This window comes from Procambarus clarkii, chromosome 10 (assembly GCF_040958095.1).
Source record: "Procambarus clarkii isolate CNS0578487 chromosome 10, FALCON_Pclarkii_2.0, whole genome shotgun sequence".
Taxonomy (NCBI): Eukaryota; Metazoa; Arthropoda; class Malacostraca; order Decapoda; family Cambaridae; genus Procambarus; species Procambarus clarkii.
The window spans coordinates 17458237-17482480 of NC_091159.1; the positions used below are offsets into that span (position 1 = coordinate 17458237).

Consider the following 24244-nt stretch of genomic DNA (forward strand, 5'->3'; position numbering starts at 1 on the left):
TATGCATAAACATAATACTCCAATCTCTCTCCACATGGCAAACCGAGGTGGGATAAATAATATATTCTGCCTACATTGTCATTAGTGAGAATCGGGTAATTACCTGGTTTGTAAGACCCCTTCCAAGATGTTATGCGTGGTTCAGTACCTACAAGTTGGATATTTATTTGCACTTAGGTGTATTGATACAGTATAAATGCCTGTACTATACTGTACCCATCTTTAGCTAAAATATAAATTGACAATTAGTATGGGTCTGTTAAATTGGAGGGAAGAGGGGTACCCCTGTAATTCACCCTTCCAAAATTTGTATAACTTTCAGCTGCATGAGTTGTTCATGGATGGTTTAGAGTACCATGTAAGATTTAAAAGTCCTGCGCATACACGGTGCTCACATTTACTTACTCAGGCTTCCAGTAAACAGATGCCATCTTAGAAAAATATTATAGGCACCCCCTCCTGGGTGTGAGGGCCTTATTATGGAGAGGGGGTGACCATAGGTAGTGCATGCTGCAGAAGCTCTCAGCACTATCGCATATCTTAAACCCAAAGCATCACTTAATATGGACATAGTAGGGGAAGGGAACTATCAGGAGAAAGCACCAAGCCATTATGACTTTATAGCACTTGGAAGGGATCAAGATAAAGATTTGGAATGGGACGGGGGAGAAGGAGTCATGCCGACCTGCATGAAGCGAGACCGTTGCTCTACCAAAGTAGAGCGACAGTCTCTCTCTACTTCGACGAAGTAACCATGTTGATAGGGTCATAGAAGATCCTGATTGTAATAGAGACTATGCACAAGGTTCGGTTATGGGCGCCTGACAGCTGGGTAGACAGTGCTTCGGATTCGTAGTCCTGAGGTTCCGGGTTTGATCCCCAGTGGAGGAGGAGACAAATGGGCAAAATGTTTTTTTCACCCTGATGCCCTGTTACCTAGCAGTAAATAGGTAACTGGGAGTTAGACAGCTGCTACAGGCTGCTTCCTGGGGGTGTGTAACAAAAAGAAGGCCTGGTTGAGGACCGGGCCGCGGGAATGCTAAGCCCCGAAATCCTCTCAAGATAGATCGGTGAACACAATGCTGATTAAGATGATTTCGTGTATCTAAGCATCAAACATGACCTCATGTTCCTTTAGAAAATAAAGTTATGGAAAGTTATTCATATTCATGATTTAGTGACAAATCTGATTAATTGCAGTGTTGCATAGTAATAATAGCATTGTGCATAGCATGTTGGAGATATTTTGCTGCGTCAGGTGCTGTTGCATGCTGGCGTTGTCTGCTGATAAATTTTGTCCCTATGTTTTGCTTCTATTTCATTCCACACCACAGAACTGCTTAGTGGTTCTGTTATGGTCCATAAAAATAGTTTTAAAACAAAAATGAAAATTATATATATTCAAGCTGGTTTGGTGCTCTTAAAATTTCTTCTAACACAGAACAAATTCAAATTGATCTCTCTATGGACTAGTAGCTATGTACTGCAATCTGAATTGTTTCAAGTTATAAACTAGTGACTGAGAACTTTGAATAAATCCACAAGGGCCGTGATGAGGGTTCGAACGTACGTCCAGGATGATCCCAGACGCTGCCTTAATCGACTACGCCACCACATGGTATAAGAATTGCAACCAGGATTGCTACTACTCTCACACGGATCATGTAGTCTCTCCGAGACAAACCGGGGCATTACACAATTCCCCCATGCACTCGGGCTCTGTTAACAAGCTGTTCTACCTCTTCGCCCTTATTTCAATACACACACAAATCACAATAGCGTGATATATCAAATGAATAAATCCACAAGGGCCGTGATTTATTCATTTGATATACCATACTATTTTGATTTTTGTGTGTTAGAACTTTGAACAGTTTGCTAATTTCATACACACATGTACTACTAATTACACCTTTACCACTGTGGTATAATTTTTTATTAAAGCCGATTGAGTGTACAGATCACTGTACACTCAATACACCATTTTCTCCATTTCAATTATCCAAGACAATAATTGACTTCACTCCGTTTTATTGTCAAAAGGAGATGGAGCCAATATTTACAACACTGAGAACATGCAAGCTGTAGTACTCTAAGAGTGGAAATTATGTTGAGAGGAAATTATTTGTATCCCTTTAACACCACTATCAGTGTGCCTTTCTTAAGAGAAGATTTTTGCACTAAGACCTTTTTTAACACTTTGTATTGTCTAAATGTCTATTTGTAACCTCTTTACTGCTACTTATGTTTATGTATTAGTCATAAAAGTACATGTGTACGTTTAGTATCATACTGCATGTGTAAAGGAAGAAACGTGAATGTTTATCAACCAGAATGTTCGATAATATGTTGATTGTGATATTTGTGCATGCATGCATACACATACTGTACATACATACATATATATGAACACATTTGAACAGTGAGAATACAGTACTTGCATACCTTTGTGTATTTATACCCCAATAAACTTATTTCAATTTCACCTGTGTACCACCTAGCCTAAGCTTAGTTCTTATCAAGACAAGTCACCTCTACCTGTGTGCCCCCTTACCTGAGCATAGTTCTGATACCTGCTTGATGGAGTTCCGTTTGTTGTTCTACTCCCCAAGCCCAGCCCGAGGCCAGGCTTGACTTGTGAGAGCTTGGTCCACCAGGCTGTTGCTTAGAGCGGCCTGCAGGCCCACATATTCACCACAGCCCAGTTGGTCCGGCACTCCTTTAAGAAAACTATCTAGTTTTCTCTTGAAGATGTCGATGGTTGTTCCCGCAATATTTCTTATACCCGCTGGGAGGATGTTAAACAACCGTGGACCTCTGATGTTTACACAGTGGTACCTCGTATTACGAGCGTCCCTATTTATGAGTTTTTCGGATTACGAGCAGGATTTGCTCGAAAAATTTACATTGGAATATGAACGTTGCCTCGGAACACGAGGGTGTCGATACGCGTACAGGCCGACATAGCGCATGGTGGCACGGCGATTGCCCCTCAGTTTACCAGTACCTCGCGCCCAGTGACTATCCCACCTGAATTCTTCACCAGGATTTAGTGTTTTGTTGGATTTTTGGCTATTTGACCATAAAAGTTGTTATTATATATCTCGCCATGGGTCCCAAGAAAGACAGTGGTAAGGTTCAAACTAAGAAAATAGTTGTGAGTAGAGGCAGTAGAGGATGTCCCTTTCTCATTAAGAAAATGTGTGAAGTATGAGAACTACAAAGTTTTGTTGAAAAAACTGACCCAGATAAAGTTGTAGCAGGCCGTTGCATTGACCTTTTAAATAACAATGTGATGTCTTACTACAGACAAGTTTTAAAATGTAGGGAAAAACAAGTGTCTTTAGACAGATTCTTAGCAAGACAAACAAGCAGTGAGCCACAAGCAGGTCCTAGTGGTATGCAGGCAAATCGTGCCAGAGTGCACACCAGAGATATCCTTACTGCCTGATGTTATAATGGAAGGGGACTCCCCTTCCGAACAGTAACACCTCTCCTCCCCCCTCCTCACCATCTTCCATATGCCAACAGGAATCATCAGCAAGGGTGAGTAATAACTTTAACATACTTTTGTAGTGTAGATTTAGATGAATTTGGTATAAAATTTAGTTTGAAGTGAGGTTCTTGGGTAGTCAGGAACAGATTATTTATTTCCCATTATTTCTTATGGGGAGATTAGCTTCGGTTTACGAGCCGTCCCCAGGAACAGATTAAACTCTTAAACCGAGGTACCCATATATAGTGTTCTCTGATTGTGCCTATGGCACCCCTGCTCTTCACTGGTTTTATTTTGCATTTTCGTCCATATCGTTCACTCCAGTATGTTATTTTACTGTGTAGATTTGGTACCTGGCTCTCCAGTATTTTACATATGTATTATATTTTCTCTCTCGTCTCCTTTCTAGTGAGTACATTTGGAATGATTTGAGACGATTCCAATAATTTAGGTGCTTTATCGCATCTATGTATGCCATATATGTTCTCTGTACTCCTATTTCAGAAACCTCTCCTCCTCTGATTAAGACAAATCACCACTACCCATGTGCCACCTTACCTGAGCACGGTTCTGATCAAGATGCTCACCACTACCTGCGTGCCACCTTACCTGAGCACGGTTCTGATCAAGATGCTCACCACTACCTGCGTGCCACCTTACCTGAGCACGGTTCTGATCAAGACGAGTCATGGCAGAGAAGTTCTCACGTGGGATGGATGGCGCATACTTTGCACAGATTAAGGCATTGGTGTTTGCAGGATTGCCTACCACAAGGACTTTCACAGATTTCTTAGCATACTGGTCCAATGCCTGACCCTGCAAAAGTTAAATGTACATAATATTAAACAATGTACATTTAAACAAAAAATAAGCATTTTTTAGTTATTACTGCAATCAATATGCATAAGTTTAATAAATAAGAATTCTTGAAACTATGATTACCAGATCATTTTTTAATTTTTGCAAAACCTTTACCTTTCTTCTATATATACAAGTCAAATGAATCACTGCCAATAAATTATCATTGATTCCTACTGTGTTTAGCTAGTGTACCGTGTATTACTGTATTGTACATAGTATATTGTACATAGTATTCCTACTGTGTTTTAGCTAGTGCTTTAGCTGCTTTGTGACAAAGCAGCTACCCACCCACAGTTTTATTTACAAAATATACAGAAGACCCTGGTACAATAGTTGAACAATTTATATAAAATGTATATTTAATGAAGCCACTAGTACACAGAGCATTTCAGGTATTTGTCAACTCTACGCAAGTTGGTAGCTTTCAAGTACTTTCAAGACATCTTCCCTAATGTAACTGAGGGGAAAGAAAATGTTTGAGGGGGAAATAATAGCCCCTTTTTTTTATACTTCTGAAGGCATAAACTAGGAAAGTTCGTAACAAGATGAAGCACGAGTGAGCAGTGTCGGAACCATCACATTGTTTTTTTGAATGAGATTCGAAGCCTTTATGTTCTAAATACTATTCTATTTGCATTTTCATGACTAGAAATCAACCTATCCTCAGGGGAATATTTGTTCTTTCTTGGTAATCACTACAAAATCAAAACATAATTTGTGCTCTTATCTATTCCCTATCCATGATTAAGGTAAGGTAAGGGTTGCATTAGGTTAAAACAGTATTATTCTCAAACACTTGCAATACAAAAATATTTGAGCATCCCCCTAGCATTTCATATTAAAGAAAACCTAGGTCTTTGAGTACATCAAACAATTTTTACCACAGACTTCTTATATTTTAAAACATCGGTTTATAATAAATGGTTATAACTTTAGAATATTCTCTGCTTAGGATAAAGACTCGCTTAGCAGTTTACAAGTTGACTATTATTGGAACTAATGTGCTTTAGATCATGCCCAAAATGCTATGCGTGTAAGTGGGTTTGCAAGAAGGTACAAATACCAATCTCATGTAATCTCACCAACCCATTGTACCTTCTTGCGAATAAATTATTATTATTATATCATCATTACTCTGACGACGGGGTTGCTAAAAATACCCGACCACAAGCATATTGGGACCAGTAAAAAATCACCAATGACGACCACACCACCACCCCATACAATTGTTCTGCCCATGTATAGTTTATCTTTGCTTTGCAAATTACTAAATGGAAAAGTATCAGAGTTTGGTTTATTTTTATTTTACAGCTATATAGACTGATCATGTGCTTCTAGACAGAAAATTGTCACCCGAGGACCACAAAGAACATTGGGTGAGGAGCCTATGCTACAGTTCTCAATTTCTGAATAGCTTTTAAATACATGGATAGTGAAATAGTTAAGAGTTAATAGATAATAGTACATGACCTTTATGAGATCAAAGTTGGAATATACAGTGGTTGTATGGAGCCAATTTCTTTAGAACCACATCAACAAACTGGAAAAGGAGCAAAGACATGCAACTAAATGGCTTCTAGAACTGAATGACAAGAGCTAAGAGGAGAGGTTAGAGGCATTAACCCTGTTATTACCACGCGTCTTCACAAGTGACCCTCCTGTGGTGTGCAAGAAAAAAAAAAAAAATCCAAAACTTGTCTCCTTTCTAATGTTGTTGAAATGCATTCATTCCCTGATCATGGGAGAAAAAATAAATAAATAAATAAATTGCGACATACTTTGGCTAGCAATGGAGTCGAGAAATTTATGGGTGTGGAGCAAGTTGTCGCTCTGAGACATTAGCTGCACCAACCCCGTGTGGTACCAATTACCACAAAATTAATTTTGCATAATTATTTCATTGTCTCAATTTTTTTTTTTTTTTTAGTTACACATGGCATATTCTTAGGACAATAAGAGAGACTCAGAGTTCAGTAGTCCTGCATTCGTTTACATGAAATTGTAACAGAACATATTCAGTATCTTATTTTCTTCATTGTAAACTTTTTTTTTTCAGGTGTAATGATGCATTGGGCTGTCAGTAATAATATTGTTCTAACTAAAGAACACCGAATCATTACATTTTTCCGCACTCCATTTTATCTAATTTCATAATGAAGGTATTAAAGTTTTAAGTGAAAATGCCCAGCAGACGGTTAAGACATTAAATTTTACATTCAGTAAATTTCTCCGACCTCAATGATGTAGGAAGAGTGGAGGTTAGGGATTTATCAGGAGAAAGTGTCAAGCCATTACAACTATATACGATCCCTTCCATTACTGTACTTGGAAGGGATAAGGATTTGGGATGGAACGGGAAGGAAGGAAGGAATGGTGCCCAATCATTTAGACAGTTGGAGATTAAACGCCGACCTGTATGAAGTGAGATCGCCACTCTACTGTCCAGCCCAAGTGGTTGAGCAAGGAGGGGAGGAGTGAGGGAGGCATGATTAAGTAATGATTTTAGAACAAAGCCATAAAAGTACAGTAAACAAAACAGTTTGCATACTTTAGTTGAATTAAAAAAAAAAAGTTTTTATATATACAGATGAATGCAACCTTTAAAAGTCATGCAGTATATCGACTGGGAAGCCCCCAAACTGCCTGAAACACTGTGCATATTAGTGGCTTTAGACACAGTATGTACTAGCTCTATCTAGAAATCCAACACTTTGTAACTCATCTTGTATGTATGTACTTTTACCTGAATAAACATTTATTTATTATATAGTGGTCAACAGATTGGCAAGCAAATAATTATTAGAAAGCTATACAACAATCCTTATGTAATACCTGGACTTTGAAGATCTTGACATTGGCAGCAAGGAGATCCTTGCGTTCCATGCCTTCCTTGCGGGGCATTGCTCCAACCAAGAATGCACAGTCGATGTCCTTGAATGCCACAGCTGGATCATCAGTGGCAACAACATCTGAAAAATATACAATTAACTAATGCATATAAATACATATTTTGACCATGGCTGAAAGATTGTTTAACGGTTTGGATTCAGATCTATGGGAGTAAAAAAAAAATAAAATATATAAAAAAATATAAATAATGCCATTATTTCTTCATCTATTCCATCTTTGACAAAATTTCAATTTGCTTCTTCAATCGATTTAAGCATGACCTACGAAACCATAAGCCACAACTTGCTTACATTACAGTACTATAGAATTCGTGTACACACTAAACCATGCTTGGAGTGACTGTGTACATGCGGCTCAGGCTTGGGTACAAATATTACTGGGAATATGGGATAGGTGTTCATGATAATGACACGAAGTGTAAACTATGTGGTATGTTAAGGTCTCACACCCTTGCCCATTATGTTCTTGATTGTCCGTTGATTAATGTATATAGAAACACTGAGATAAGGACTGTTCCTGAGCAAATAGCCTCGATGTGTCACAAATGAAAGGTTGATGATATTCTTGAGAGATATAAGAATTTTGCACCAAGACTGTAATATTTTGTTGAATTATCTGCATGTCTCTTGCAAATTGTCTATACAGTATAACTAGGTCATAAAAGTATTTGTGTGTACGTCTGATACCATACTACTTGTGAAGGAGGAAATGTACATGTTTCTCTCTCAGAATGTTTGGTAACAGGTTTATTGTTTGTGATGTGTGTATGTATGTACTAACACGTACTGAACGGGGTGAGAATAGCTTGAGCTACCTCATCCCTTTGTGTGTATTTTACCTCAATAAACTTATTTCAATTTCAATTTAATATATTATACATATATGATTTGCCAAATACTGCTAGCCTTCTTAAATCTATATCAATTGCAGATGACACTACCAGTAAAGAGGTGGGACCAAAGAGCCAAAGCTCAACCCCAGCACAACTAGGTGAGTACACTACAGTACCTTTACCTTCTCTAACCCCCAATCTATGTACTGTATCTTAAACGGTGTAGTGTAGTAAACGGTTAACAATTCCTCATCAACAGAACCCACTTTTAATTTTTTTCCTACATTTGTCACTTATATGCACTATTCAAGTCTAGCAGCTTTTTTTACCATCCATTGTACCACCTTTCATAATCATTTCCTGCTGATGACGTGCCTTTCAGTATCAAATGTGTTGCAGACTGTATTGGTCCAGATGCACTACACCAATCCCTTACACCGTTTGGCCACACTCCAGTAGCTCAAGTAAGACAGAAGCGGTCATGTCAAATTAAAATGTTAAAGAGCTAAATGTGTTAGCAATTGGGAGGAAAAAAATGAAGCTTGTCTGACTTGGAATACTTGTACACACAACTATCATTCACACGCAAGTTTTTATGTCAGTTTCGATAACTGCACTGAGGATTTTCTCATAAATTAGAAGCTAGATGTGAAACAACTGGAGTCAAATATATCAAAAGAACTAAAGTTGGCTGAAAAAACTAAATTGGCAACCCTGCTGAGAAGTACACACACACTACTAGACAAGTGCCTGAAACTGCCCGAAATGCCCGAAACGCTGCGCGTACTAGTGGCTTTACAAGAATGTAAATACTGTACTATCCAATGTATTCTCACAAACCCAATGTACCTTCTTGTATATATATAAATAAAATAAATATATATAAATAAATAAAAGTAAGTGCGAACTTGCCTGGATGTATGGTGCCAGAAGTTTACTTCAGTCATACTTTATCAGTTTTTCTTACTCCTATTCCAAAAGCCATCCCAAAATTAAACTTATACCAAAGAATGCATATAACCAACATTTTCCCCAAAAAAATTATAACACTTTTTTACATATTCAAGGTTAAAATGCTTTGTAGGCAAAGTGAACAGAGATAAACCTAAAGTTCAACCTGTCACACTGGCATCTACCAGCAGAAGCTGGCTGTAGAGATTTCACCACCACCAATTTCCCCCACACCCGAGCATCTCAGCATGTGCAACTTGTGAATATTTACCTCGTCTTAAGGGCCCAAGGGATAGTTTTTTAAAAGTTGTTCAATGTCAACAAATATTTTTTGACTAGCTGTATATGAAAAGGGCTGCAATTGTTCCAAGTTTCAATACTGCAACCTAAATAGAAAGGGAGATTTAATTTTTTTTTTTTTTTCAACAAATATTACACATTTCAATGTGACTTTAAACAACCACACCTTTCAGATATAATCATTCTATGACACTTTTCTAACACATTAGCATATAATAAAGGATCTGTGGCCAGGGATTTTCCAAAACATCTTTAATTTTCCTAATACAAATAGTCAAAGTTCCCCCCTCCCCCCCAAGTTATGCAAATATATCATGTTTATTGCTATTATAAAGTCAATAAATGAACTTAGGGGAAACAAAACAGCCACAGATTTTAGAGACAAACTTTACATATAAGGTGTAAGTTTCATGTAAAGTGAATAAAAATGAAAGTTTCAAGTCGTTTATGTTACTTGAAAAATAAATCATTAAAATATTAAAATCTAAGGTGCTGCCATCTGTGGCGAGGTTGACATCAACCAATTTCCTCCAACATTGGCACCCTTATAGATAGGCTTATGTGCTGTCAAGTGTACAAGTTTCATGCAAATTGTCCGATAAACAAATAAAAAAAACAAAAATTATTTTTTAACTAAATTTTTTTAAATAAAACTAATTATAAAATGTTTTAAATATATGCTATTGTGATAGCGGAGAGTCATAGACATGATTTCAATTAACACTTGTTTGATAATCGTTTTTGACCATTTTGGAAAATTTGACAATTCAATATTTTTTTCTCCCTTCCTATTTATGCTACGATGCCGAGACTTGGACCAGATGAAACCCTTTTCATATACAACTCGTCAAAAAAGTTTGATTGAAATTGAACGAGTTTTCATTTATTGAATACTTTTGGCATATTTGGAACCGATGCCCCGATTAATTAAGAGTGGTTTGACAATAGCAGCATTTCTCAGCTTTTGTACCCTTGAAATAATTCTGGGTCATACTTTATCTAAACATACATGGATTTCATTATCAACTAAAGTGTCTTTGCTCTTTATACTGGTTAAATAAAAATAAACCAATTCAAATGCATTTGCATATGATTAGAAATACAGTAGCCTATACAGTATATCACACACTTGCAGACCCCCTAGTTGCTTTGGGGTCCTGCAGAACCCCATTTGAAAAATGCTTATCTATAGCTTCCTTTCTAGGGCAATGGGTCACCACTTCCCTCATAATAGTGCATCAGTAACTTGCTCTTATCAGCTGTTATTAATAGTATCCTCTTTCAAAAGCATCAAAAATTGCCCACATTAGGCACATTTACATTTCCTAACCTATTCCTGCCAAACCGACTGACAGGAATGTTCCTGTGCGGGCCCTAAGCCTCTGGCTGACCCACTACACAACTAGGTGAATACATGACAACCTGAGCCCTGTAGGCATTTTTGTTGAAACCAAAACTAGCCACATGGCTGTAAAAGTAGCACTACACATTATGGAGGATGGCAGTGCTCATATAGTAAATCCAGATGTAAAACGGAACACTGCTCATAAAATCAGTCGGCTATACAAAATCAGAATCTTAATTGCAAATCTAATTAGAATTTGCCAAATCACCCCATTTCTATATTGATCAGCATTTCTTTGTTTGGCAGCACCTGGTCCAATATATAGTTCTAACTGGTGGACTTCTAGTAAACATTCTACCACCTCTGGAAACTCCTCTGCTACTGGATTTCCTGTTTCTGAGGTTCAGTCTTTATAGCTTAGATCCACCAATGCACACAACTGTTTTGAGGTTTTTAGAATCTTCGACAAAATGAATCAGACTGGCTTAATTAAGGTATGGGGGGGCCTACATACTACTAGCTTTCTGCTGCCCTCAGCTACTTCTACCCAAATAATGTGTGTGGGCATCCTGTTCAGCGCTGCATTTTCAGCTCTGCCCTCACAAATTTTACCATCACACCACCACTTGTCGGTTCTATATAATTAATAATTCACTGTCGGGGGAACAGGAACCCAGAGTGCATTCATGTGTGTTTGCCTTTTATCGAGCACCCCCTTACCCCCCCCCCAAGGCCGAATTACTGACCCCACCCAGGATGCTACCCCCCTACAAGCTTGTACTATCTAATCACTGCTAGGTGAACAGAGGCATTAGGTGAAAGGAAATGTGCCCAACCATTTATCCTGCCCAGAATTTGAACCTGGAATTCTCGACTGTGCGCAGAGAACGAACCCGACTGTACTACTGGGACCCTCAATGTAATGATATGTGCAATGTTTGTGGACCCTTACTTGACATTTGATTAAAAGGTCTCCCAAGTTGATGTTCAGTCATATACTGTATCTGTAAATGCTACTACATCACCACACCTCTGCACACAATAAAATTTAGACATTTTATTTGGTCACAATTTGAAATGCACTTAGGCATGCATTACATTTATTGTGCTAAAGGGAATAAAATATTAAAATAGAATGCCTTATCTTAATATAGTACAAGCCACTTGCTTCCTCTTCATACAGATGTCCCCCTCACCTCACATTTCCAGATACAGTACTGGCTATGGTGCATCTGAACAATGCTGACTATTACTTCACCCTGCCTAACATAAACAGTACTTTAACCATTAGGTGTGACTATTATACATTGACCCAAGAGGTCAAGTGGAACCTTTGATCATGGCTACTCTTTAGGGCTTAACAACATTCACTTATCCCTCAAATATTGCTCACCCTACTACATTAAAATACAATTACAATACAATACTACAGAATATTAGAATTAATATTACATTGAAATAATAGTACTGTACATCTGAAGTTCAATAAAGTATATTACAGCATTGCTATCTGAGTATTGGCATCACCCAACAAGGCAATAGGTATATTGACATAACTTACTTAAAAGCACTTTTAAGTGTTTAAATATTTTTTGCTAGTTTCCCATATGCCACTGCTGTTATCTTACTACAGTGATGTCACTGCAGATATTTATACAGTACAACCAAATCTATAAATTCATGTAATGATCTTCCTCGTATGGTATACTTTGCTTCCCGAATCCCTTCCACTCTGTTCTTATTCATTACCTTACATTTATACCTTACATTTACATTACCTTACATTTACTGAGATTAAACTAATACAGTTGCTACATAACTGCCCACTTCCATAAGTTTGTCAAGGCATTCTTGCATATGCTGTCTAATCAAAATATTTAATATTTTTGCAAAATAATTGCATATACTGTATATATATTGTGCAAGTATGTACTGTACTGTATTGTTAATAAGAAAACACCAACTGTGATCTGCTATCAGGAAATGTGTACACTTTTTGAGCACTTACACTGATATCACAAATACCCTACCCCACAACAATTTTTAAACTATTTAGACATTTCACCAGAGGGTACACGGCTTAATAATAGAGCGCTATTATCCATTCACCATCGTTGAACGGATACAAAAATTGGGTAGAAAAACACATTCAGCAAAGAACTTCATCCCTCATGATATGCATAAAACTGCTACAATAGATTCTATAAAGATAAGGATGACAGTAGTCATATGATGGGAGGAAGAAGAGAAATAAGAGGAACCTGCAAGATACATGTTTGGGGCTGGATAATTTCATTGATATTTGCAAGTGCATCTAATTCATACTGTCCAAATTATGAATAAACTTGCCATCCAAAAAATAACAGTACAGTACTGTACTTGTATGAACTATTGTTCGAAAATACAAAATTGGACTGTTGGATAGTTTTTTTTTTTTTTTTTTTTTTTTAGAATGTTTTTTTGATTGTAACAACAAGAGTTGTTACATTCTTGTACAGCCACTAGTATGCATAGCGTTTTGGGCAGGTCCCTGGAATACGATCCCCGCCACGAAGAATCGTTGTTACAACCAAGTACTGTACCCATTTTACTGTCGAGTTAAACGGGCTATAGTTAAGAATTTGTGCCCAGTAAATCCTCCCTGGCCAGGATACGAACCTATGACAAAGTGCTCGCGGAACACCAGGCAAGTGTCTTACCACTTCACCATGGAGACTGGTATTTTTGCACTCATTTTTATAGAGGGCATGAAAAAGAAGGGAACAGCCAAACCTAAAAAAAGAATCCTAGGTCTAGTACAGCATAAGTGCTAAATTAGAACTAATATTGCATATATCAATCCTACAATTCCTAGTTTAAACCTAGGACTGACTAGGCTAGGTTGTGTAAGTACTGTCCCAAGTTTTAGCTTGCAATTTTGAGTTCAGTATTCCAATAGTTCAAACCATGAACTTGTTCTCTGGTACAAGTCCATTTTTATACATTGACCCAATAGTTGCTATACACTATCATTTTTGGAACGTAGGTTGAATTAAATTGTTAAATAAGAGAGAACATTCAGTTAGTCACACAATTTTAAGAATTAAACAAGCAGTGTCAGACTGCAAAAACTTACCTCTAACACAGGGAAGAGCACAGTCGCTTATCTCCATGCAGACTCCATTAAGCACATTCATCATCGGGGCAATGTCAAGAAGATGCAGGATCACTGGGGTGTCTGGCCCAAACACTGCTCCAGATCCAACCATGTACACCAAGGAGTAGCCAATCTGGCCAGCAGCCCCAGTAACACACACACGGACAGGTTCAGCCTGTTAATGGAATAACCATAAGTGTTTTACACAGCTCATCCTCCTGAAATGACAGTACAGGTACTTATAGTAAATATTTGGTCGGTGATGGACCACCAAAAAAAAAATAATGTCGTACTTTTAATTTTAGTCTGGAAAAAATATAGCTAAAACCAAACTTAAACATTCCTAGGTCTAGTATAACACACATGTACTATATTAGACTTAATATAGATTAGGTTTAGGATTGTTATGAGAGGTTTGGTTCAATATTTATGTTGCCTAAGTGTCCCCATTTGGCCAAATTCAATAATACAAAAGTAAACTTTTTGGTGGTCCATCGCTACATATAAGCATTTTTAACCAAATACCGGTAGTTACTATAAGTGCAGTACTTTCATTTTAGGAGGATGGACTGGTTTTACAATAATGTTTAATTTTTTTTATAAACACCTGGAAAGGGACCTGGAAACTGTGCATTTTGAGGAATAAAATACAAAGCCTGTGCAAATTCCAATAATGTCATATTTAGTATACTATATGTACATTCTTTCAAATTTTATTATCATTGATTTCCTGCTCCTAAATTAACTTGTCATGTTTGTCTTTTGCAATGTATCTATTAATGTGTGTTTCAATCTGTAATTTCAATTTATTTCATCATTTCCATCTCATTCCTGCCACACTTTATATGTATACAGTGAGTAGTCTCTTTAATCATAAATTAATTAGAATGATTTAGTACATGAACAGTGCTTCACATTCTTAATCTGTATCAAGTTTGATTACAATGAATTTGATTACACAAATAAATCACAGTAATGTGATGTATGAGAAAATCAGGGGTACAGGAGTAAGGTGCCCAGCTGTACTGATTTGAGTCACCTCAGCGTTCCAATTTATTTTCACATTTAGTTAGGTTTAAAATCTTTAGAAACAATATTCACTGTAGTACTCTCAGCTGGGACAGTCAACGACTGTCATCCAATTCATAACATCTGCTTTATAATTTCAATGCAGTTATATCATCCTTGAAAATTTAAGTGCATCTTGAGACAATAGCCATGCTTGAGTAAATGGCAAAAGATCGAGAAATTAGTAAACAAATGTATAATTTTTAGATGAAGGGACGGAATACCTTCCGCAATGTATCCAATACAATGTGGTTGAAGACGAGTGCAACCCACCTTTTTAACATGAACTTAATCTATTCCATGCAAAAGATTTTGTTCATTTCTGAATTAAATTTATTTTAAACCACAAATGACAATATAAAATATAAGAAGCACTAGCCAAGAATGGCTATATTGTATAGCAAACCTTTCCTCTTGATCTTACTCTGCATCACTCCCACCTTGCTGTACAACATGACCATGTTAGGCCAACACACAAATTTGGCCCACAAAGTCCTAATCAATTACGAACCACTAATGTAGCGAGAATTGCTTCCTCACGTACTTGGGCTTCTCAAGGTAATACATACAGTCAAGGTCATACAGTAACATACAGTAATATGTTCCCCCAGGATATAACCCTACAATAATTGCTCAACTCCTGGGTACCTATTTACTACTAGGTGAATAGACAGATGTGAGGTGAAAGGCAATGTGCCCAACTGTGTGTCCTACCATGGGTATTGAGGCCAGGCCTCTTGGTTTTGAGGTAACGAGGTCGGCCACTGTTCACTATGGTATCCTGGCTGTTTTGATACCCTGGCTAGAATTTATAGTAATAGACCACATTAAATTTGGGCCAATATTATTACTCATAATCCAGCTTCTTTCTTTGAATATTTAAAGCACACTTCTGAAAATTATTCACACTCCAGACATTTAACTATGTAGGTAAAGGTTTAAGTATGGCTGGGTGTGGCCAGTAACTAGATGGGTGACTGTGCCAACAGCCTCACCCTTGACTATTGGGGGACTTTAACAATCCTAGCATCTTCCTAGCTGTCCACTACTCACCTAGTTGTGCTTGCGGGGCTTGAGCTTCAGCTCTTTGGTCCCACCTCTCAACTGTCAATCTACTGGTGTACAGGTTCCCGAGCCTATTGGGCTCACTAAAATGCATTAAGAGGAGTTATGCAAAGAAGTTGTGTAAAGACTATATCAGATGTATTCACTTGGCTTCAGATGTATGCCAAGCCTACAGTTATGTGAATGGCCAACTCACTCTGAAGCAAGATTCATTATTTCAGATTCTTCAAGGAATGCGCTACACAATATGAGCCACACTCCAACAGTGCTCAGAGCGCTGCCAACAAGGTTAACTCCTCGAAAATATTGAAGATTTCAACCAACTTTAACTGGAGTATTTAATTACTATTTGGAAGTGGAATGCAGCTAATGTAAAAAGGTTGCCACGGCTACAATGCTGTACACAATTAGGCTACAATAACCAAGTACAGTACCAAGACATCATCTCCTACAAGCGATTGATTGAGGCCAGACGGCCAAATTTGCCAATCAATTTGTGACGGTGAATTTTGAAGCTGTCAATTAAACTTCAACCCTTACAATTTCAAGATCAATAGGTTCATAACTACCGTTTAACTCGACACAACAAACTACCGACGGTACCGCCAGAACAAAATATACACAATTTAATGGACCATTGGTTGCCTGCCACCCCAAGACTTGTGTCTACCAGCCGGCTCTAACAATCCTTAACATTTGCCCAGTAACCACACAACATCTATGAATGACAACCCTTGCGTCAGCCTCCAGCATGCACCAGAGGCGCCCAGCCATGCCTGAGGCAACACCTCTCACATCCACAGTGAAATAAGAGCCTTCAAAATTACCATTGTGAGAAGTGTTGAGAAGTGACGATGTTCCCGTGTGAGCGGCCGAGAGCAGAGTGGGGCTCGGCCGCCCGGGGTTCACTCCCTCGGCCGCTCGAACCCCTCTATACCGTCTTCCTCAACCTCTACATTACCCCCACCTACACTATATCTTCATCGTCTCTAGTGAGGGAATAAACAAAAATATACTATGGCGGTTATGACAACGCAGTTTCTATTATGGGTTATTCATATGGCGCGTTTCGTTCAACAATTGGAGCTCGGTGGTTTGTTAGTGTCGAACCAGTGAGCGTACCACTGCCATGACGTCAATTGTCGTCAAGACAACCTTGCCGTTTGGTTTCCCAGACGGTATTGGTATGTATTTTGATAAATAAATAATATGCTTCACCAGAAAATTACTTGCTGTGCTTTCTATGAAATTACCACGAGCTGCTTAAACTCGTGGTAATTTATTTTCGCTGAAAGGTATAGTCTATCAGAAATATAATTTATACTTCAGTAGTATATCCAGTCAGCTCCAGTATAACAAACAAGTTTTTCGTGAGTAGATTACCGTAAATACCAAGGGTACAGCACCCCGGTCAGCCGGCGCCTGCCACGAATTCCTAAACATGTGCCTTGCCTTCCTGCACCTCTCTGACACAGGTTGGCAAGGCTCCTGGCACTTAATTATTCTGAGCGGCTCCCAGATGCACTAGTCATCAACACTAGCAGAAATGTCAAAATCCTCACCGTATACTTAATGAATATATAACCATAAACACTACCTTCTGAATTATTACCTTCAGCTTGGCTCTAGGAGACTCGAACCGAGGACCCCACGTTTGCGAGGCTCAATTGACCGAGCTATTGAGTAGTTTAAATAAGGAAACTCTCCAGAAGCAGCATCCTGCTGCCACACTGGAATTTTCGACTTTCCCTGACTACTTCTGAAGCTCTGAGGAATTAGCGTATATTAAGAATATATACTGTATTAATTACAGTAAGGCGCATTAAAAAACTTCCAAAGGCCGTAGGACGTAAAAAAGGATGGAAATGATCAAGGCAAAGGGGGGGGGACTTTCGACAAACCGCCGGCTTCCTGTCCTCGTCGAGGCCATTAGTGTTAGTGGCTCTTAATAATACTAATAATGATGATGATGATGATGGCGCCTGACAGCTGGGTGGACAGCGTTTCGGATTCGTAGTCCTGAGATACCGGGTTCGATCCCCGGTGGAGGCAGAGGTAAATTGTTTCTTTCACCCTGATGCCCTTGTTACCTAGCAGTAAATAGGTACCTGGAAGTGCTGTCTTTGTCTTTATATTGTGATGGTCTATACCTGTCACCCTTAAGTGGCACCTTTGTTGCATTCATTTGCTATTATCTCCCCTCACACCTTTGTAACAAAATTTTGTCTATTTTATGTTTTTGTCCGAAACGTGTGCACACGCGAGTGTACACACACACACACACAATATAAGGCAACACACACAATAAGGCAAGAAAGAGAAGGATGGGCAGACTGCATATTTTTGGATTGTCAGAAAGCCTTTGATACAGTGCCACACAAGAGGCTAGTGAGAAAGCTAGAGATGCAGGCTGGAGTGAAAGGGAAGGTACTCCGTTGGATAAGGGAGTACCTAAGCAACAGGAGACAAAAGGGCGCGGGGGAACCTCCAAAATAACAGAACACCAGAAAGTAGAGAGATATACCAGACACACACACAAACACACACACACAGGCGGGAGGTTGAGGCTCTCAACACAGGTTGAGATGCGGGACCAAAGAGCCAGAGCTCAACCCCTGCAAGCACAATTAGGTGAGTACACACACACACACACACACACCGGTGTGGTGTGTGTGAGGGGGGCTCCGGTAGCTGTGTGGATAGCACGTTGGACACGTAATCCTGTGGCCCGGGTTCGATTCCCGGCGCCGGCGAGAAACAATGGGCAGAGTTTCTTTCACCCTGATGCTCCTGTTACCTAGCAGTAAATAGGTACCTGGAGTTAGATAGCTGTTACGGGCTGCTTCCTGGGGGTGGAGGCCTGGTCGAGGACAGGGCCGCGGGGACACTAAAGCCCCGAAATCAACTCAAGATAACCTCAAGAAAACAGTTGATTGATTGACAGTTGAGAGGCGGACCGAAAGAGCAGAGCTTAACCCCCGCAAGCACAACTAGGTGAAACTAGGTGAATACACACACACACACAGATGCTATGCTTGATCTGATATTTACCCTAAATGAGTGGGATATAAGGGAAGTTAAGTTGGAAGCCCACTTGGGAATGAGTGATCAGTCTATTGATCTTTGAGTACCTGGTAGAGCTAGGAATTATCTCCCCCAAAAAAGAACTGGGAAACAAAGGGCTGGCGTACTGAAAGGGAAATTATGAGATGAGAAAATTCCTAGGGTATATACCATGGGACACAGAACTCACAATTAAGTCCGCACAAGACATGATGGACTGTCACCTTAAAGTGTCAGGAGGCAGTAAACAGGTTTATCCCGGCCCAAACGAAAAAAACAAAAAGGCAAAAAAAGAGTCCGTGGTTTAATAGGGCATGTATGAAAGCAAAGGAAGTGAACAAAAGGGCATGGAGGAACTTCCGAAATAACAGAACACCAGACAGTAGAAAGAGATACCAGAGAGTCAGGAACGAGTATGTTAGTGTGAGAAGAGAAGCTGAGAAAAAGTATGAAAATGATATAGCTAATAAAGCCAAGACCGAATTAAAGCTACTGCACAGTCACATCAGGAGGAAAACAACAATGAAGGAACAGGTGATGAAACTTAGAACAGGTGAGGTCAGGTACACAGAAAATGACAAAGAGGTGTGTGAGGAACTCAACAAGAGGTTCCAGGAGGTCTTCATGAAAGAACAAGGAGAAGTCACTGCACTAGGAAAGGTGGCAGCAAACCAGGCGGCTTTGGAAGGGTTCGGAATTACTAGAGATGAGGTCAAGGGGCATCTGTTGGATCTGGATGTGAGAAAGGCTGTTGGGCCGGACGGAATCTCACCATGGGTATTGAAAGAGTGTGCAGGAGTGCTTTGCTTGCCACTCTCCATAGTGTATAGTAGGTCACTGGAAACGGGAGACCTACCAGAAATGTCGGAAAATCCGACACCATTTAATAATCATACAGATAATAGCTGTATTACCAACAAGTTACCCATAGAAAACGTAACTTGTAGTGGAATTACCGTCTATAGAAAACGGGATATCATCACCACATACTATTATAATTCACCAGCTATTCTGCTGGGAATTATTCTTAAATACATTAGTCTTTGGACTTTACCATCATAAAACATCTCATATAAATTAACTTAATTATCAATATTAAAGTAGAGTAATGTGACCCTTCTATCACTTTCTGACATGTGGACAATGTAAGCCAGGCGTCAGAGTGAGGAAGGAGGGCAGCCATTGTTTTGTACGAGACCAGAGGCTCACACGGGAGCAAATTCGGCTCCTGTTAATTTTACTTGGACGTAGTGTTATGGAAACCAAGGGTGTACCATTTTCAACACGCTGTCAACAATTCAAGTTAAGTGTTCTTTCCGAAACCCATGTATCTTTCATTTATGGCCATTAATGTCATTATATAGGGTGATCCGGTTAGAGCACGTGGAAGCCTCAAACTAAAGGTAATTAAGCCAGGTCTTCAATGTTCCATGTATAGTGTTTTCTCTGATAATACTTGTCATATATAGGATTCTGGCTTCACAGCTAGCGCACTTTTGACAGGTCATGACGAGGAAGCAAGATTTGTGCACCAGTTACTGGGTGATATGGAAGCTACCTCAAAGAGGATAATTTGGTGTCTACACCCTAGTTATACCTGGTGGACTAACCTGCTGTACTATAAGATAAGGAACCTCTTCAATGTATGTAGTTAATTCTGCAGTTTGATTGGCTGCATATATATTAATTTAATAACCCCCCTAATGTGTAGAGGATCGATTTGTGAGATTATGAGATTATTGCAGAAATACAGTCCACTTATCATTATACAAATTGCTATCGAAGTATATAAATTAACGTAAATATAAATTCATATAAATTAAACAAATATAAATCTCACAGGTCGGTTCCCACAAGAAATATGGAAGACGGCTAATGTAGTCCCAATATACAAAAAGGGTGACAAACAAGAGGCACTGAACTACAGGCCAGTGTCCTTAACTTGTATACCATGCAAGGTGATGGAGAAGATCGTGAGAACAAACCTAGTAACACATCTGGAGAAAAGGGACTTCGTGACAACCCATCAACATGGGTTCAGGGAGGGTAAATCTTGCCTTACGATCAGGTGACAAAGATTAAGCAAGAAAGAGAAGAATGGGCGGACTGCATTTTCTTGGACTGTCGGAAAGCCTTTGACACAGTACCCCATAAATAGCTGATGCATAAGCTGGAGAAACAGGCAGGAGTAACTGGTAGGGCTCTCCAGTGGATAAGGGAGTACCTAAGCAAGAGGAAGCAGAGAGCTACAGTGATCGGTGAGACCTCAGATTGGCGTGAAGTCACCAGTGGAGTCCCACAGGGCTCTGTACTCGGACCTATCCTGTTTCTGATATACGTAAATGATCTCCCAGAGGGTATTGACTCATTCCTCGCGATGTTTGCTGACGACGCCAAAATTATGAGAAGGATTACGACAGAGGAGGACTCCTTGAGGTTTCAAGAAGACCTGGACAAACTGAAGGAATGGTCCAACAAATGGTTGTTAGAGTTTAACCCAAGCAAATGTAATGTAAGGAAGACAGGTGTAGGAGGCCAGATACAAGGTATCATTTGGGAGATTTACTTCAAGAGTCAGAGAGAGACCTGGGGGTTAGCACACCAGACTTGTTCCCCGAAGCCCATATCAAGAGAATATCATCAGCTGCATATGCCAGGTTGGTCAACATATGAACGGCCTTTAGGAACTTGTGTAAGGAATCATTCAGAACTTTGTATACCACATATGTCAGACCAATCCTGGAGGATGCAGCTCCAGCATGGAGTCCATATGTAGTCAAGCATAAGAATAAACTGGAAAAGGTTCAAAGATTTGCCATCAGACTAGTACCCGAACTGAGGGGTATGAGCTATGAGGAGAGACTACGGGAATTAAAGCTCACGTCGCTGGGAGACACAAGAGTTAGTGAGGACATGATCACCACATACTAGATTCTCAAAGGAATTGATAGGGTAGATAAAGTCAGGCTATTTAACACAAGGGGACACGCGCACTAGGGGACACAGGTGGAAATTAAGTGCCCAAATGAGCCACTGAGATATTGGAAAGAACTTTTTTTAGTGTCAGAGTGGTTGACAAATAAAAAGCATTAGGAAGTGATGTAGTGGAGGCTGACTCCATACACAGTTTCCAGTGCAGATATGATAGAGCCCAGTAGGCTCAGGAACCTGTACACCAGTTAATTGACAGTTGCGAGACAGGACCAAAGAGCCAGAGCTCAACCTCTGCAAACACAACTAGGTGAGTACACACACACACACACACACAGGAGCGTGTGTATAGACTAGAGAAATGAAGGTTTGCATAAGAGTAATATTTGGACAATGCAACGTGAGGAAGATCTTAGGGGATGAATAATCCAGGAAATAATTGTAGGAAGATTAAAGTAGGAAAATATAACAGCCCATGGTTCAGTAGACAGTACCAAGAAGGACAATTATAAGCAGGACGGAGTGTAAGAATTACAAGCAGGACGGAGTGTAAGAAATACAGAAGTCAAAGGATAGAAGAAAACTAGAATAGACACAAGAGGGTAAGGAGTAATTACATAAATATCAAAGTATTGGAAATAAAATACAGGAATGACATTGCTTCTAAAGCAAAGAAACAACCAAAACTACCACATAGTCGCGTAAGAAGGAAATTGACAGTGAATGACCAGTGATTAGATTACCAAAAGGGGAAGGTGAATATAAAGGGGAAGGGGAATATAAAGGGAAGGTGAATATAAAGGGGAAGGTGAATATAAAGGGGAAGGTGAATATAAAGGGGAAGGTGAATATAAAGGGGAAGGGGAATATAAAGGGGAAGGTGAATATAAAGGGGAAGGTGAATATAAAGGGGAAGGTGAATATAAAGGGGAAGGTGACTATAAAGGGGAAGGTGAATATAAAGGGGAAGGGGAATATAAGAGGGAAGGTGATTATAAGAGGAAAGGTGAATATAAAGGAATTGATAAAGAAATTTGTGGGGAACTAAATGATTGTTCACAACTGAGCCTGACCAGCTCCCAGAGCTAGAAGAGGAGGTAACCTTATATGTAAGATTTTTAAATATTGCGACAACATCAGAGGAAGTAAGGCACCATCTAGCATTGTTAGAGGAAACTAAAGCTATTGAACCAGACAAGGTATCACCATATATGTTTCTCGAAACCCTATGAGTGTTAGTGGTTTGCAAGAATGTAAAAATACCAATGTTATGTACTCTCACAAACCCATTGTACCTTCTTGTAAATAGATAAATATGTGTTAAAGAAGTGGCACAGTCCCTCAGTGTACCTCTGTCAATGATTAATGAATCATTTACAAAGAGCAAATTAACTACATTAACTACACTTAACTACAGACCAGTATCACTGACAAGCATCCCTTGCAAAGTCCTCGAAAGGACAATAAGGATAAGACAAGTTGCACATCTGGAGAACATTGGATATGTAAACAAATCAAGAGACGAGGACCCAAGAGCTTAAGCCCAATCCCCCGCCAAGACAGAAGAGTACAGATAGGCGAGTTCACCCCCACAAACTACATCAACGTGGCGTCCTTGCAAAATGTGCCCCATATACTTAAATTTTTGCCTGCGAGAATTTTCGCAGGATTTTTTTTAGGCTGTTGATGATAGCGTGAGAGTATCGGCGGGAGAGCGAGGAAAATATGTCTATAATAACACCCAGCGAGCGACATGTCGCTATTTTGTAGCAGGAAACCCCACCATCTGGCATTATCTGGCGCGGTATCACTGTTTTGCTTCAGTCCTGTGTCAGTCTCTTGTTTACTTTATCCTTGTTCTCCCTGTCTACCCTTGTGCTCCCTGTCTACCCTTGTGCTCCCCGTCTACTTCACCCTTGTGCTCCCTGTCTACTTTACCCTTGTGCTCCCTGTCCACTTTACCCTTGTACTCCCTGTCTGCCATATTTCCTTGGTTGTTTGTCTTGCTTAGTTTCTGCTGCGTCTCTTCCCTACCTTGATTTGCTTCATATATAATCACAGCCCAGGGGCTTATTACACCATGTAAAGAGTCCTAAAGAGACCTATTGAGAGTCTCCAATTATTTACAGAGTTTTCTGCTTTAACTGCAGCTCCGGTTTCTTGTCCCTGCTGGTCTACTGATCCATCTATGAAGTATGTGAAGCTGTCGGATACCAAGTTTGCTTCTATATGCATCTGTGCAATATTACGTAGCAGACGAGGATTAGTCTGGTTCTTTTCTCGTTA

General features: G+C 39.4%; 2 protein-coding genes across 2 annotated transcripts in view; one reads left to right on the forward strand and one right to left on the reverse strand.

Moving 5' to 3' along the window:
- Mdh1 (malate dehydrogenase 1) overlaps positions 1-16929 on the reverse strand; it is a 28120-nt gene extending 11191 nt beyond the window's left edge. Inside the window, exons 1-4 of the mRNA XM_045728631.2 lie at positions 16792-16929; positions 13811-14006; positions 7190-7326; positions 4157-4312 (exon numbers count right to left, since the gene is read on the reverse strand). Of these exons, the coding sequence (XP_045584587.1) occupies positions 4157-4312; positions 7190-7326; positions 13811-14006; positions 16792-16794 (492 nt within the window). The 5' untranslated portion in view covers positions 16795-16929. The remainder of the gene's footprint in view (positions 1-4156; positions 4313-7189; positions 7327-13810; positions 14007-16791) is intronic.
- The window catches only part of LOC138363002 (uncharacterized), a 323725-nt gene that overhangs the window by 25321 nt on the left and 274160 nt on the right, over positions 1-24244 (forward strand). The gene's annotated exons all lie outside the window — the stretch shown is intronic.